General features: G+C 43.8%; 1 protein-coding gene across 4 annotated transcripts in view; it reads right to left on the reverse strand.

Moving 5' to 3' along the window:
• Positions 1-434: 434 nt before the first annotated feature.
• MYLK4 (myosin light chain kinase family member 4) overlaps positions 435-17,581 on the reverse strand; it is a 113,047-nt gene continuing 95,900 nt past the window's right edge. For 3 of the 4 annotated variants that reach the window (XM_074398382.1, XM_010338095.3, XM_010338096.3), the window contains 5 exons: positions 17,188-17,316; positions 16,314-16,466; positions 13,494-13,572; positions 9,383-9,458; positions 435-5,821 (listed from right to left, as the gene is read on the reverse strand). In XM_074398382.1, coding sequence (XP_074254483.1) covers positions 9,408-9,458; positions 13,494-13,572; positions 16,314-16,466; positions 17,188-17,316 — 412 coding nt within the window. In that variant the 3' untranslated portion in view covers positions 435-5,821; positions 9,383-9,407. The remainder of the gene's footprint in view (positions 5,822-9,382; positions 9,459-13,493; positions 13,573-16,313; positions 16,467-17,187; positions 17,317-17,581) is intronic. The other variant, XM_074398383.1, reaches the window with a different exon arrangement.

Genomic DNA, 17,581 nt, shown 5'->3' on the forward strand with positions numbered 1-17,581 from the left:
CAGGGAAGTGCCCAGGGGGTGGGGGTGTATCCTGCCAGAAGAGTCCATTCTCTCTGACACACTAAATGCTAGACTCGTGTTAGAATATTTTAGAGGTCTCTAGCAATAACCAGGTGAGCTGTGAGGTCCTGAGCCAGCTAAATTCAGATGAGTATCTTTCATGAGACTCTGTGTCCTCATGGTACTGTCTGGAGAGCACTGATTACAAGCTCTTGGGGAAACCCTAAATTAGGAGCAGGAGAGACAAATGACTGAAGGATGAGCAGCAGGAACCAGTCTTCCTAATGGCTCAGGATAATGGGGTGGGGCTGGCGTCCCCTTTCCAGATTGGGAGTGGGAAGGCCAGTGGTGAAGGGATTCAGCACCCTCCCTCTGTGGGCATGGTGAAAGAGACACCCCCACCCCGGCCCCAGCCACCCACCCACACACACCCTGCCGTCATCCACCTTACCCTGGGAGAGGCCAAGAAGGGCCAGGAAAGAAGATGGCCCACCCTTCTCTCTGAGTCACAGGCCCTGAAACTCTAGCACTGAGTATCTGTTCTGGGAATGGCTGGGGTCATCTTTTGGAAACTGCGTCAATAATGGCAGGAGGGCCAAGAAGGTTTCCTCGCTTTGGGGAAGAAATCAGAATGCCTCAGCTAGAAGTCCAAGTGGGAAAATACTGGGTTCAAGGCAAGATTGCTTCACAATGAGAACACAAAGCCCCATCCCTCCCTGCTGCTTGCAATACGGACAATAGAAAACCCAGTGGGCCTGCCTCAAGCCAGACCAGGGTCGGGGGTCTTGTTGCTGCTGGGAGAGTTGATCACTGCTGGGCTGAGATGGGAGTGTTGGCCGAGATCCAGGTGTCAACCACAGACTCACATGCAGGCCTGGGAGAGAACATTCCCATCTCCAGACAAGAAACGAGCCCAGAAAGTGATGCAATGGCCTATGGTGGTTTCTTTATACTGGGGTCCTTCAGCATTGGAACTTTTGAAGCAGACACTTTTCAGTGTTTAAGGAATAATCAATCACTAACAGACATGAAAGGGGTTGAATTGCTACTAATTGGCTTAATAATTTATTAAATATCCTCTCTAAATTTATGTGAACTAGACACTTCACATAAATCTCAGTCAATATTTGTGTGTTGATAGGGAAAAAAACACCCTGAACCTTGTCTTGGTACATTGGAACCACTATGTTTTTAAATGGGAGAGTTGCTTTTCCCCAATGTGGCTGGCCAGTGTTACTGTGGACAGGTCTGGGACCCCGATAAGTGTGAAGCTCTTTTAGGTAGCTTTTGTTCTGAGTGTCACAGGAATTGACATGTTAGCCTTGAAGTAAAGGAGTTTGCATGTATTTACCAAGTTCATATCTGATATGGTTTGGCTCTGTGTCCCTGCCCAAATCTCATGTGGAATTGTCATCCCCAGTGTTCGAGGAGGGGCCTGGTGGGAGGTGACGGGATCATGGGGGTGATGTCCCTCTTGCTGTTCTTGTGATAGCGAGTGAGTCTCACAAGATCTGGTGGTTTGAAAGTGTGTAGCTCTCATGTGAAGACCATGCCTGCTTCCCCTTCACCTTCTGCCATGGCTGTAATTTTCCTGAGGCCTCCTGAGAAGCAGAAGCCTGTACAGCTGGCAGAACCATGAGCCGATTAAACCTCTTTTCTTCATAAATTACCCAATCTCAGATAGTTCTTCAGAGCAATGCGAGAATGGACTAATACAACATCATTGAATGATTGAGCCCATTAATCAAAAGATAAATAAGGTCCATGTTTATTCTTCAATATAATACGTATACATGACTGTTACATGTCTTTATAAAGCAAAAAAAAAAAAAAAAAAAAAAAAAAAAAAACCAGCCTAATGAAACTGAGTTCGGAAATTTAAAAGATACATCATAGACACAATCACCACATTATGAATTCTTTTTTTATTTCTTACCAACACCAGTAAACCTAGTCAGAAATACTGATACATCTATCAGCTGAGATGACAGCAAAACACACATTAGGCCACACATGAACGCTCACATAGCAGGTGCTTTCTGCTTTTCTAAATGAGTAGCAGTGGTTGAGTTATAAGCCTTCACGGAAGGTGAAACTGCCCATGGAAAGACCACCTAGACAAAGCACAGCCCACTAAAATGGAGCAAAAAGAAACACAGAACGCTTCTAATTGAGAAACTGCAGACTCCAAGCTATGTAAGGAAGTCATCTTAATCCAGAAACCCAACATCTAATAAATCCAGTAACCCACTTCCCTTTAGGGCAGATGGAAAGTTGCCTTCTGGTAAGAAAATGTCTTAATCTCCAAAAGGCTTTCAGGGAGCACAGTGATGGATGAGAAGACAAACTTTGATTCTAACTTAAGAAAAAGGAAAGAAGTGAAAAAAATGTAAAAGAGTGCAAAAGCAGGAGGAAGCTTTGTGGATACTGGGAAGTGGACCCTGGTGACGTTGCAGCTCCCAGAGACGACAGGACGGCCAAGGGACAGGAAAGAACTGAGTGCGAGGACCACAGTCCTCTGGGAGCCTGAGGCTGCTGCCCCTCAATTGCTTTCACAAGTGGATTTTCAACCAGGGTTCTGTCATTTGGCCCCCAGCACAAACTAACCCAGTACACACCCAGTGCTGGATGGCTGGGGGAGGAGCAGAGAAAGCCGAAGGGACAAAAAAGGAATGAAATAAAGAGCTGATTCTGTTCCTAGTATCAAATTCGTATTTTGATTCTTAAAAAAAAAAAGTTCTAGCTAATTTCCATAAAATGGATAAAAATTAAGCATTCACACATCTTTCCAAACATACATCAAAGCAAGCCACAACAATGGCAACATGCCTACTTACATTTTTGAGGAAAGAAAGCAAGTTAATGTCAAGTCAGACAAAATAACTGAAAACAAACTTCTGGCACTCAACAGAAATGAGTGTTACCAACTTCAACCTAGAAATTGTTTCCCCAAATTAGTTCAGGTGAGAGTCTTCCAAAATTTCCACTGTAACAAATGGGGATATATGCCCCCCGATACTGAAATAGCATCAGATTCTGGGTAAGTGTTAGTATCTTCCAGATACCAATGTGGCATGCCTCCCCTTAATAACTTGCGAGTTTTATTTCTCTCCAGGCAGTGGGAAGTGCCACATCGGTGCTTAATTTCCTCCATTTGCTAAAGAAACTGGGAACTGCCTAGTGAGTGAGCAAAGCCATAGCATCCATTAAGAGGGTGGAGGAGAAATTACAGCCTCCCAAATCCTAATGACCTGTTGGAAAAATTGATCTCCATAGCCCTGGTCTAGCCAGACTCAAGCTTCTCTGAGTCCATGCTCACATCTGGCTTGATTCCTCGGCTTTGCAAAGTCCCCTTTCCCATTAGAGCAGCTATCCACCTAGTTACCAGTTCTCGCTGGAGCAGCCACACAAAGGCATGGAGGTGGGGGTGGGCAGGATGAACACTAGACTGATAATCTCTCATTTCAAGTAACTCTAGACTGTAATCATCCACTCTGCAAGGCAAACTACCCTCAGCACTCATATAAAAGGCACCCTGCTGGCATGGAGATGCCTTCCCATTCCAAATGTTGAAATTTAACTACAGAATCAAACGAGACCCATTTTGAAAGTAGAGTCTCCTTTCTAAACCTCAAAACAAAACAAAACTCACACCCACTCACTGCAGGGTCATCAGTGGATTCACTTGGCAAAGAAAGAATGCCTGCATTTGACCTGAGCTGTCTCTTCCATGTGTGGCAGGGTCTGGGATCTGCCAGTGTGAGTCAGAAGGGAAGGTGGATGCAAATTGCACATCGTGCAAAAGACCTCATGCTCGATTTGATAGAGAATCCACACCACAGGACAGAAAACGCCCTTCCACGAGGGGCTTCAAATCAGACCCTCCTGTCCTGTTTAGCATTTGAGTGGAGGCCAGATCTTTGTGGTCTGACTGAATATTAATGCATGCACTGGCTTGTGTTTTTCCAGACTCAATGAATAGCATCAGCTAAAGATAGCACAGTAATATAACACTTCAGTCACAGGGTTGTGTGTGCGTGTGTGCGTGCGTGTGTGTGTGTGCGTGCCTGTGTGCATGTTTTATGGAAACTAAACATTTTAAGCATAGTCACATAATAGGAACATAAGAAACCAACCTTGGATAAATGCAGGACCATAGGAGAAAAAGAAATGCATCCTAATGTAAGAGCAAAGGCTAGAAAGGAGTCACTTTTGTAACTAGCACGACCACAAAATTTGCAAGTGGCCTTCACCAAAGCACACATTTCCTTCTATCTCTACTTCCTCCTTACCGTAAATATGAGAATAAAGATGTTGCACATATTCATGGCATGCTGTAAGGATTCCTTAGGTGGATCTGAGAGATAATGGGGAAAAGCTGATGCAAAGTGAATCTGCCCTCCCTGCTGAGGCCACCAAGTAATTCTTATACCTTTCATTGCTACTGTGACCACAGTATCCCAGTAGGACGGATGGATAAAAACAGAGGCATTAACACAGCCGATGTCAACACAACAGTTATTTGGAAATGGAAAATGTGAGGAAAGCTCATGAAGCTGGGCGGTGACCTTGGAGTTGAGCGGGTAATGGGAATTTTGTGGGGCTTTTCCTTGCCTCTTCTTCCTGTGGAAATGACACACTCATTTTTCACTCTTTAAAGCCCAGTTCCTTTCAAGATCCCATAAGCCATCTACAGTAGGGCCCATTTCTCCTCTTACGTATCTGCCATGAAATGGCGCATGGGCTTGGCATAGGAACCTTCCGGCGGGAACATTCCAACGATCTCGCGTCCAGCAGGTGACCTAGCAGAGTCGCCCTCACCTCTGGTGTACGACTGCGATTTCTTCACCACCACTGAGTCCCGTGAGGCTGCACGGGCCAGAGACTGCACTTGGTCTTTGTCAGTGTTTGTGTTTACCCGGAAGCTTGAATGTTATTTCCCAAGTCACTTCAACATTGGAAGCTCAGCACTGTCTTTCTCCAGAAGGTGCAGATCCATCTCTTTTCATTGACAACTGGGGCTTGAGGGAAGCTCTTTGTGACTGTTGACATTATTCCAAAGGTTGGAGTTTCAAAGATCAACCATAAACATACACTTTCTGCATCGCCTCTCAAAACCAACGTGTTTTGTGGGGATGAACTGTCAGTCAGAAGGCTCTGGGAAGTACAGATGTGAAAACAGAATCAGCTACTTGGAAGAAAACGTGCATGGGGGACAATTCAGAATAAATGAAAGACACAGTGGCTGACGCCTCTTGTTTGAGAATTCAGAGATGGCTTTCTGTTCCAGCAAGAAAATTATTTAGCCATTGTAGTCACGTGACCTCAGAGCAAACCAAAACGATAGAGTCTGAGAAACTAAGTGTTCAAGGGTGCACTGGTCATCAAATTGTCCCTTTGAAAGGCATTGTCTAATGGCGGAAAGCAGTTTTCTCCCTCTCAATGCACCCTCCAGTTTTAAAATCTCCAATAAATCTCAAGTGTGATAGTTGTAGTAATACGAGAAATAGCAAATATAATGCACCCCCTGCCCCAGTGACTAAGATCAAAAAATTTTAAAAAACAAGTAAAAAAATCTCAAGATGGCAGGAAAACATCTTCCCAACATCACAACCCCCCATGCAGGGATGTGTTTGCGCCCTGGGATGGGACCCCGGCGCAGGGTGTTCCTCTGAGCGCAGCAGAGGCACTCCAGTTCAAGTTCAAGTTCAGGGTCAAGGGCTCCCCTGCTAAGACTGCCAGTCATCATAGGGGTCAAGGCATCAGAACTGCTGATTTTTCCAAAATTTTTCTCAAAGCAGCAGCAACCGCAGCAGTTTTCCTGCAAAGCAAACAAAATATGAATCTTGTTAATTCAGCAGGGCTTTTAAAATTATAATTGGTTGGTTGTGCCCCTTAGGAAAACCACAGATGATTTATTTAATAATGTATGTGTATATGTGAGACGAAAAAAGAAAGAAAGAAACCTCTTGATGGATTCCACCACTTACCAGAGTTGGGCTTTTTATTTTTTAGTTTGTGCAAGATATTTTCGTTTTCTTTCCAACTTTTATTTTAGGTTCAAGAGGTACATGTGCAGGTTTGCTACATGGATAAATTTGTGCAGGATATTTTAGTACTATTTGCAGTGTTGAAGGACAAGGCGTCTTTGTTTTATCTGATGTACAGCCACTCCGTCCATCTGGTCAGTTGATCCCAGCATCAAAGGGAGAATGCAGCCTCAGGCGTGGGGACATTTCCATTTGCTTTACAACCACGTCTGACCTGGGGCCCGCACACAGCTGCCTGCCATCATTCCTGTGGATCTGAGAAGTGCCCTAAATTTATAGCCCAGAAGTTGGCAAAAGATACGACAGAGGTAACCAGAAACAAAATGCCACCAGGTTGATTTTGGGAGAGTTTCCTCTAACAAATTGCAGGAGGTATGTATGCCTCAATTGACATTGTGGATTATGCCTTATTTATCAGCCTGGAACTCTTTCCTTTTTCCACAGGAATAATCTTCAACCACCAGATTTTTAAAATCAACATTATCTAGAATTTGGTTTCCGTCATGATATATCCTGCCATAAACCCATCACATCCTGTCAAGGAATATTACTATGAAGAATAATTTCTTTTCTTTTTCTTTTTTTTTTTTTTGAACTTCTCAAATGAGGCCACTCCCAGAATTAAAAATCTTACATTAAGTTTCAATTAAAAAAAAAAAAAGAATAAGAAGGTAGGCCAGGCATGGTGGCTTATTCCTGTTATCCCAATGCTTTGGGAAGCAGAGGCAGGAGGATCACTTGAGCTCAGGAGTTCAAGAACAACCTGGGCAACAGAGTGAGACCCCACCTCTACAAAATATTTTAAAATTAGCCCTGTGTGGTAGTTCATGCCTTTGCTCCCAACTACTTGGGAGGCTGAGGTAGGAGGATCGCTTGAGTCCAGGAGGCTACAGTGAGCCATGCTGTTGGCACTGCACTCCAGCCTGGGTAACACAGCCAGACCCTGTCTCGAAAGAAAGAAAGAAGGAAAGAAAGAAAGAGAAAGAAGGAGAGAGTGGAGGAAGGGAGGAAGGAGAGAGAGAGAGAGAGAGAGAGAGAGAGAGAGAGAGAGAGAAAGAAAAAGAAAGAAAGAAAGAGAGAAAGAAGGAGAGAGGGGAGGAAGGAAGGAAGGAGAGAGAGAAAGAAAGAGAGAAAGAAAGAAGAAAGAAAGAAAGAGAAAGAAAGAAAGAAAGAAGGAAAGAAAGAAAGAAAAAAAGAGAGAGAAAGAAAGAAAACTAGGAAGCATCCAGATTGTGTGTATCTGAAATGATTCTCCCTTGGCCTTTGGTGTGACTCAGGTGAATTTCTGAGGCCAAATGGGGCTGGAGAGCACAGGAAAGGAAGGCAGCCAGGCCCGTGGCTCTCAGGAGCCCTCCTCAAGCAGTTCCAGCAGAGGCTGTGTCCCGCCGCCCCAGCGTGGCCAGCCCTGATATGGCTGTCTTCGTCCTCTGCACAGTCCTCACTTCCTAGGCTGCTGCTGTCTTCCATTGGGTTGGAAGCATCCATGTCTCTATGGAAGGACTCTACCCCTCCCACCACCATTTCCTCCTCATTCTTTCCCGGCCAGACCCTGGCGGCAGGCCCGCCTTGGAATGCAACCCTGTCACCCAGTGAATTCATTCCCACCAGGCCTCCAAAGTGGCTCCAGTCCTTACGGTGGGAAGGTGGTTTGTGGCAAACCCTCGGGGTTTGTGGTCGCTGGGGACAAAACTGCTTCTGGGGGAGAGGGTGAAGGCGGGGGAGAGAAGGGGGGACACAGCCTGGCTGCCTGTGGATTCAGGCACTCATGGCACAGGGCAGGGCACCTCGCTGAGTGCCATAACCCAAGGCCTGGGGGCACAAGGGTCCTTTCTTGTGCCGAGCTCCCTCCTACCTTGTGGGCACTTTCATGTCCTTGCTGTTTTTGACAAACAAGAATAGTCTTTGTAAATAGAATGCACAAGCCTTCCCGTTCACTTTTCATGGATTTCTAAATAAGTGACAGGGCGAAAGGAAGTGTCCTTTCCTCTGAAGGCCAAGTGTTTTCCTAGCATGTGTGGCCTTTACCATGAGGTGCTGATTCATTTCTACCCCATCTTATTCTACAAAAATTTCAAGGCAGCTTACAAAAATATGTACAGTCAGATATGCAAAAACCTCAGGCCCAGAAACATACCTATCAGAAGAAAGGATTAAGACCAGGCCAGGCCCATTGGCTCATGCCTGTAATCCCAGCACTTTGGGAGGCCAAGGCAAGTAGATCACTTAAGGTCAGGAGTTCGAGACCAGCCTGGCCAACATGGTGAAACCTCATCTCTACTAAACATACAAAAATTAGCTGGGCATGGTGGCACACACCTGTAATCTCAGCTACTCAGGAGGCTGAAACGGAGAATCACTTGAACCCGGGAGGTGGAGGTTGCAATGAGCTGAGAGCGCGCCATTGCATTCCAGTCTGGGCGATAGAGTGAGACTCCATCTCAAAAAAAAAAAAAAGACCAGTGGGCAGCAAGAACTCACTCACAAGTCATCAACCCTGTGCAGTTATGTGCATAAAGGTGCAGAAATGGCTGTGGACTTTCTGCCCAAGGTAAGGGAGCTGACTTGCTGCAGGGTCCCCCGCAGGGACATGAATGTTAGGTTTTCTTAGAGTCCTTTTGTAAGTACATGTGCCTCTTACTCTTCTCCTTGAAGGCTACACTGGGCTAGATTATTGATATCAAAGAAGGTATTCGTGTGTAAACCCATCTCTCAATAATTCCAAAAGCACCTGAGCTGGGTGGAAGTCTGCATGTGTCTGGGTGTATAGGAGGTGGTATTCTTTGGGCTCATAGAGCAGATCAAGATCAGAATGAAGCTCCGGGGACTAAAAATCATGGGCTTCAGCTTTAGATACACCCAAGGGAACCACACTCCACCCTTTATAAGCTGCATGACCATGGGGGTGTTATTTAGTCTCTGAGTCTCTGAGACTCAATTTCCCCATCTATACGAAAGAGGGTGTCACTTTCTCTGATCTCACACATTGTCATAAGGATTACCCTCACAGTCATCAGCATCCCCTTGGCCGGTTATTGATCCCTCCTATGCACCAGGCCCCTGGTGTCAGGGCTTTGCTTGGATGCTCTCATGGGAGCCACTCAAGAAGCTGAGGACGTGAGACTCTCCCCAACCCGCAAGTCAGGCACTGAGCTTCCTCCAGTAAGAAGCAGCAGAGCCAGGGTGCGGACACAGCAGTCTGATTTCAGGGCCCTCCACGCCGGCCAAAATGCTGCTCTTCTTCCTGCATAGTCTGTGAGCAATTGTTCCATTTCCTTCTTATTCCTCTCTCTTAAGACCTTCACAGACACCTCTTCAGGAGACCCAAGACTAACCTTTCAAATGGGTGCCTCCGGTAGACTATTTGGTCACAAAGTCCTGGACATCAGAGCCACGATTCTTCTTCTTCTTCTAGGGAAAGCAGAAGGCACATGGGAAGAATTAGGACATTTCCATCAGGTCCGGACTTACGGGAACACATGAAGAGACAATCACTTGCTACTGAGTAGAAGGTGCTCTTCAAGAGAGGTTCCTGAAGCTTAAATTGCCAGCGAGCCCCTGGCGGACACATTGGCCAGCCTCAGAGTCCATCTCAGAGTCCACTCTCCCCTGAGGCTCCTGTCATACAACCCTTCCCTCTCACTTAGAGTCAGGGCCAAACAACTCAGCACCTCATCACACTCAGGTGCATTTTGCCAAAACTCACACTGATCCAGCGCAAGAGTGCTCTATCACGCACGATACTGGGGCTACCATGACTACAAAGATGAGTCACACACAGAAACGGCTTCTTCCAAAAGTTTTCAAATTGAGTAACAACAGTAATATAAATTCCACAAAGAGATTTAAGAAGACAAAGAAAGAGTCTCCAGTTTCAGGACTGAGACAAGCAGTGGCACTTGATACAAGCCTTAGACAGGAACAGGCTTGTGGGCTGCTCTGGAGGCAGCAGTGGAGACGAGGCTCAACACGAGAGCTGGGGGTGCCCTGGGACAGGCCCTGACTACCGCTGGATCGGATCTGCTGTGGACAATGGGGAACAGGTGAAGATTTTTTCAATCAATGTCTGAGGTGTAATTAAGGAACTAATAATTTGATAGATTAGGGCAGAGGGAGAGTGGAGGCTGCATATCAGTTCTTGGGTTGTTTTATTAGTTCACTGAGACGGCGTGAGCCAAGGTCATAACACTGAGAATGGGAAGGAAGGGTCACAGGCTTCATAGGTCTGGGGGAAAGAAACCATGTCAAACGTGTGTAGTGGCCCTTCCTCTGGCCCCAGAACCCTGGCTAATGCTGCAGTAGGTGCTGAGTTACAGTAGATTCCTAGTTGATTCTTAGTCTAGGAGTGCTTTGCCCCACCCCAGCTGAGAGCTGCTTCTGATGGAAACAGGTTACGCACAGATGGTTGGGGACGTAAGAAAGACTTTGAGCCATCGCATGTCACCTTGAGGGTGACACACAGAGGGCAGAGAACTCTAGGATATTAACTTCTAAGAAAAAAAAATCCTTCTTAAATTTAGTGACAGTCAATATGCTACTCAAGTGGTTACGAAATAGTAGGTGCTTTTAAGCTTGATGCCAAAGAGACAAAGAAAAATATACGAAAGACTTAAAAAATAGAATTTAGGTTGAAATGGTTAAGTTTGGGATCAGAATTAAATTTTCAACATAAAGGCGAATTCTGATTTTATAAAATATATCAGAACCAAGATTATTCCAAAAATAAGCCTTCTGGAAAACTGTAGCCTCAATATTTCATTGAAAAGTAAGATACACTAAGTTTGAAAATTGACTTTCAGGAACACTAACAAAGTATGGTACAAGAAAGGTTCTGGAAGCATCGCTCAGGTCCCCTGTGCCCAGCAGCCCGTCACCAGCAGGAAAGCAGAGCAGCGAGGCTCTACCTGGACTCCAGAGCTCAGCCCCGGTCCTGAGTACTCTCCGCTGCAGACACTAATGTGCCTGTTTTGTGGGTTGGTATGAAGAGTGAGTGAGTTAATTTGTATAAAGCAGTTACGAGAGTGCCTCCACAATGCTGTATAGCTGTAATAACTAGATTTATAAAATGGAATTTGTTTTTCATTGTAAAAAATCCATCATCACTCTTGAACTATCTATTCACTTCAGATACCAGCAGATGGATGGATACAAAAGGTGATTTTACCTGTTGTTCTTTTTAAAAAATATTCTTAAACACTTTTTAAACTGTACAGTGTCATTAATTATCTGCTGTGGTTTCTATACTGTCCTGCCATGTCAAAGTGTATTTGGAGACCAATAAGCTTGGATAAAAATACATTGGTGGAAAATTGGCTCAAAATAGGTTGGTAACCCTAATAAGCAGTTTATGTAGTCTGGGTGAGGTACCCACTAGGTAATAAGTCTATTTTTATTTGACATCAGTACCAATTATCAAGGAAAGGTATATTCAGACACAAATAAAACTTAGTGCCGATGCTGAATTTAGAAGTAAAGTTAATTTCAATAAAAACTGGATGTGGAAAAAGTGAGTACCTAAGGCATAGTCATTCCAAGGTTTGTTGGTCAGTGAAAAAGTTCCATTCGAAAACCTCAGGAAATGGAGGGATGAGGAGAAAAGGTGGAAGAAACAAAAATGTATCAAACCCATGCTGTGTGAGGGCAGGGCACCAGCCACCCTAACTGATGGGCAGGTCAGACAGGTGCCAGTGGGCCCAAAGGCTTGCATGGCATCTTGCCTGTAATGCATCTTACCAGTTGAACATCCAAGATGTTTAGTAAAGTTACTTGGGCATTACACATCTGTTTCTGTGTTAATTATATAATCCACAATTATTTGGATGGAGACAACATGAAGGAGGCAGAGAAGCCAGTTAGGAGGCTGCAGTCACTCAGGGGAGGCATGTCCCAGGCCACGGTAACCATGAGAATGGGGAGAAATAGGCAGATTCCAGAGGTAAGTAGGGGATATCAGGTACAGAACATGGGTGTAAATTAAACATACAATAGGGGATCAAGGAAGAGGAAGGAAACAAAGAAGATGCCTGGGCCTGGCTGAGGCTGCTCCCTGGACATCCTTTCCTAGGAGGGTCGCTGATGGTGAGGCAAGGTGCAGGGAGATGAGATTAGTTTAGGGATGGGAAGATCCAGGTGGAAACATCTAGTACACAGGAGGACATACGGATCTGCAGCTTAGGAAAGATATCTGCGCCAAAGAGACAGATGAGGAAGTTGGAATATAAACATCTGGTAATCAAGGCAATGAGGGTAGATGGAGATTTCATTGCAAGAAGTTACTACAGAGTGAGGGCTTGCTTATTCCCAACATTCAGTCTGTAGTCTAAGAGTCTCCTACACATAGACTTGTGTAGATAGCTGGAACGAGCGGAGTATTAAAGATTTGGTGCCAGTGCAGACCAAATCAGGTAAGCACAGAATTTAGAATTCTGAATTCCTTTTAAAGGAGGCATAGTTCTCCTGAATGCACATTACTATATATTGTCCAGAACCTTATGTGGTTATAGGTTATATGTGTGTATTTATGTGCACATAAGACAGTGAAGTAATTCATTTTATAATGGATATAATAATTTAATAATAAACAGTTATGGTGAAAATACTCTGCTAAACAATAAATCCATTATTTTTAAAATGCAAACTGCTCAGAAAAGCATTTTAAGGCTAGGTGCAGTGGCTCATACCTGCCATCCCAGCACTTTGGGAGGCTGAGGTGGGTGAATCACGAGGTCAGGAGTTTGAGACCAGCCTGAGTAACATGGTGAAACTGTCTCTACTAAAACTATAAAATTAGCCAGGCATGGTGGCACATGCCTGTAATCCCAGCTACTTGAAAGGCTGAGGCAGGCGAATCGCTTGAACCCAGGAGGTAGATGTTGCAGTGAGCCAAGATTGTGCCATTGTAGTCTAGCTTGGGCAACAAGAGTAAAACTCCATCTCAAAAAAAAAAATTTTTTTTAAAGCATTTTGGCTGGTGTGGTGGCTCACACCTGTAATCCCAGCACTTTGGGAGGCTGAGATGGGCAGATCACAAGGTCAGGAGACTAAGACCATCTTGGCTAACACTGTGAAAGCCCATCTCTACCAAAAATACAAAAAAACTAGCTGGGCGCGGTGGCACACACCTGTAGTCCCAGCTACTCTGGAGGCTGAGGCAACAGAATCGTTTGAACCTGGGAGGTGGAGGTCGCAGTGAGCAGAGATTTCACCACTGCATTCCAGCCTGGGTGACAGAGCAAGACTCCATCTCCAAAAAATAAAAATAAAATAAATAAAATTTTAAAAAAATTAAAAAGGCATTTTAAGTAATTTAATACCAGCACAAGATTTGCAGTCTACAAGAAAAAGAATGAGAAAGAACCTCATTTAAGGTTAAGATAACTCTAGCATCTGATCTTCAAAAGACAAACAGACAGGAGAAGAAGAGGAAGAGCAAGAAGCCGGGGTCACCTGGGCATTGAGTCTGGAGTGGAGCTTGTGGTCTGACAACCAGGGGTGCTTGAGAGCTTCGCTTGCACTGATTCGCCAACTAGAGGGAAATTCAGAAAGTAATTAGTAGAAACACGCTGAAGGAGGCTTGTCTCTGCTGTTCAATTTCACCTCCAGCCTCTGCCTTTGGGAGACCAGATGGCCGAATGTCAAACTCACGGTCAATTCTGCCTTCTCTTGAATTGTATACTGTCAACGATGGCATAGGTGACTATCAAATCTAATCAGAATAACATTAGTAAAAGACAAACAAGGCAAATAATCAAAATTCTTCTTAATAACTGAACATTTACTGTCAAATATAACCATTTCTGTGATGTAACATCTGAGCTTAGTAAAGTGAACTCCTATCAGTCAGTTGAAAAATAAAGATATATTTACTATTGTAAGAATGAAATGCTACAATGATTCCTGATGATTGCCAAAGCAATTTATGTATTAAAACTTCTGAATAATAAATATTACTAACTTTTGTAGAGAAATAGAGTTAATGTAATTATGAAGAGAAGGAACATTAGAAACTTTTATGAAGAAACAATATCCCTTTGGAGCTAGCAAAGGTTCATATAATTTTGGAAAATAATATGAGAAAGAATAATATCGATTTATTATATTTGAATTCTAAGTGCTATAAATGTGTTTGATGTGCTAACATTTATCACATTAAAACAAATAACCTTTCAAAAGAAAAGCTGTAAGTGAATGCAACAATCTGAAGGCAAAGAATTAGTTTCAAGCAGCACAAAAGCTTCAATGTGTAGGATTGCTTCAATGCAACTACTTCATCAGATACCAAAGTATTTAAGTATCAGATTTGAAGAGGAGATAAGTATTATAGTCAGTGAACTTGGTGAGAGCATCACCATTATAGTACCCAAAACAGGCGGAGGTAATTTTTAAAAACCTCTTGAGCACCACCAACCTCAGGTGGAAGTGTGGTTCTGTCATAAGTTTTCAGTACTGGACCTCCAGAGCATTCCATTGGCTAACCAAGGTGAAAAATGATGATTCTGTACTTTAGTGGCGAGCTTTTTAAATCTGGCTATTAAAAAGTTAACAATAACATTGTGCTAATGATTAAACTTTGAATAACATTTCAAGTTTATTTTTGTACCCCAGAAATTCATTCTATGATAGTGGAGTTTGGCTTTTGGCTTTCATTTCATCCAAGCATTGACTGGAATTCTAAGCCAGTTGCCATTGGCCCAAATGTGTATCTGATGCTCCTTAGGCATTAATGAAGCCCTCAGACTGAAAGGATGGGTGGCACTAGAGCCCACTGGGCTCACCTCTGCATCTGCTCGGAGCTGGCCATGTGACTGTGGCACTGCTCTGAGCCTCAGTTTCCTCATCTGTAAAATGATGGTATACACAAACCACAGGATTATCCAGAAGCCAAATAAGATAACACATTAAAGTACACGTGTAAAACAGGTTCACAATAAATATGGATTTCTCATCCTCCAAAGATTTGATAGGATTCACAGTTTCCATCTATTCACTGCCTTGGGTAGGGTAATGTGCCAATAATAATAACTTTGGCTATATTGTGCCTTGACAGAAAGGCACAGTGATAGCCAAGGTTATTATTATTATTAATCCACTATTTATGAATTGTCCCTCCTGTCTTACTGATATTCTTAACCTGGCTAGGTTTTCTTCATACTCTGAGACTCAGCTTTATTACATTTTATTATCTCTTTTTAAAAAATACCTTAAAAATAATAAAATAAAAAATACCTTATCCCTTTGATTAGATGGTGAGTTACTAAAGGCACGGACTGGATTTATGCATCTATTCTTAGCACAGGATGCATTTCCTGGCACACAGTAGGTGATCAACGATTGAATGAAAGCATCTCCTGCCAGGCTCTGTGCCACACACACTGCCCACACTGTTTCCCCACTCCCTGTGACACCCTCCTACCTACTGATTCCTGGCCATGTGTATTAATGACTTTAAAGCCATAAAGATAATAAAATGATACAGCAAGTGCTATTGGCCCTGAAAATCTCAACTGCTTCAATCGTTACAAGGTTCAATTATAAAGCCATCTGAAACAGCGTGTTTGATGGGTTAAAATCACAATGCCCTTCTCCCTCTATGATTCTAAAATGCAGATCCCTATATTTCAGTGTTACTCTTTTTCATCCACTGAATTTTGAATTAATGTGGTTTTAGTGTGACAGAAAATAGAGAGCCATGTAATAAATAACAACCAAGTGTGTGGTCTTGGGGGAAGGAGAACTACTTGCTTGAGCCTCCGTTCCTCCAATTAGTAGCGGTGTGATTATGGACCAAACCTCTTGGGATCTTCGACCTCATCTCTGCCTCACGAAGTTGGGGGTGGGGTGGTCGTTAAAAGAGATAATGTCTACAAAGCACTTGGCATGATCTGGCCCGTAGTAGGTTCTCAAATGAATTGGTAGCTAAAAGATTCAGCTACACAGAACCATATACAGCTTCGTAGAGGTGAAAGGAATCCTAGAAATAACTTCTCCCAAGCCCTTCATTTTGACAGTGAGTCGGCTGAGGCCCCCAGGAGCCCATGACTTGTACAGCTGCATGGTGAATGGCAGGAGAAAGGTTTGTGTAGCTTCATGACCAAAGCAGCCCCAGATCTCAGTAGATTGGGTCAAGAGGATCAAACCTCATTCTATCCACAACTTTGCTCAAGCATCACAGATGTTATCAGGGAATGAATTCTAACAGCCCTGGTGGTGCGCACTGCTTCCTGATTGTCCCTACTTTGTCCAGAGCACAGGCAGAACTTGGATTACCTCTTCTCCTTAATCAGAAGCTTGGAGATGAACTCCTTGGCCTCGTCTGAGATGTCCTGAAATTCTTCATCCTCTAAGTCCCACCTGCAGGCCAGGATGTTGTTCAGCGTCTCAGCATCATTGTCACCCAGGAAAGGGGACAAACCGCTAAGTCTGGAGGACACAGGGTCCAGAGTGAGTATTTTTTAAACAGCCTCAACCCCTTTCCATACAGGTTGCTTTTTTGGTTCTGACGTTTAAGAGAAGGAAAATAACCTAATCCTGAAGTGTAATTTTATAATATATTATTGTAATCAAGAAAATGTTTGCCACCTCCACCCAACTCCTAATTCAACAACTGCGGCAATAAAGACAGCAGCAAAGGCTGGGCCCAGTGGCTCATACCTGTAATCCCAGCACTTTGGGAGGCCGAGGCTGGTGGATCATGAGGTCAGGAGTTCAAGATCAGCCTGGCCAAGATGGTGAAACCCCGTCTCCACTAAAAATACAAAAATTAGCTGAGTGCAGTGGCAGGTGCCTGTAATCCCAGCTACTCGGGAGACTGAGGTAGAAGACTTGAACTCAGATGGAGGTTGCAGTGAGCCAAGATCACACCACTGCGCTCCAGACTGGGTGACAGAGCGAGACTCCCTCTCAAGAAAAAAAGAAAAAGACAGCAACAACAACAGAATATGAATCTCAACGAATAGGGCAGCTTCCTCTTTAAAGTACTTTATAGCTTGCAAAGTGCTACTACACGGTCAGATGGCAAATGCCAGGCATGTCACCTCTGGGGGGTGAGACTAGCCTGAGTCATTTAGGAGATCAAATAGCAAAACCTCAGAAAATACGGATGAAGTTGGCAAAGGGTGAGAGAGATAGGAGAGCTGCTCACAGCATATAGGCAATGACCCCCACACTCCACATGTCCGTCGGAAAGGAAACAAAATCATAGTTTACAACTTCAGGGGCGAGAAATTCTGGGGTTCCAAAGTTCACCTTCAGCTTCTCTCTGGGTTTGTACCTGGAATTTAAGAGACAAAATGGAAGGATGGAAGTGTCCATCAAAAATCATGAACATTGAAATGATGCAGTCTATGAGACAAAATAACTTTAGCCATACAACAAACCTCAAACAAATAAACATTAAAGGAAATCAAGCCATTAAGCAAGAGTGTCAAAAACTTGCAAAGGGACCCCAGAAAATTTTAAAGTAAAAATTCATACTAGAAAACCTCAATAAGCTGAACCAGTTGTGGGAGAAGCTGCTGTGAATAATTAGAACATCT

This window comes from Saimiri boliviensis, chromosome 4 (genome assembly GCF_048565385.1).
Source record: "Saimiri boliviensis isolate mSaiBol1 chromosome 4, mSaiBol1.pri, whole genome shotgun sequence".
In the NCBI taxonomy this organism is placed as follows: domain Eukaryota; kingdom Metazoa; phylum Chordata; class Mammalia; order Primates; family Cebidae; genus Saimiri; species Saimiri boliviensis.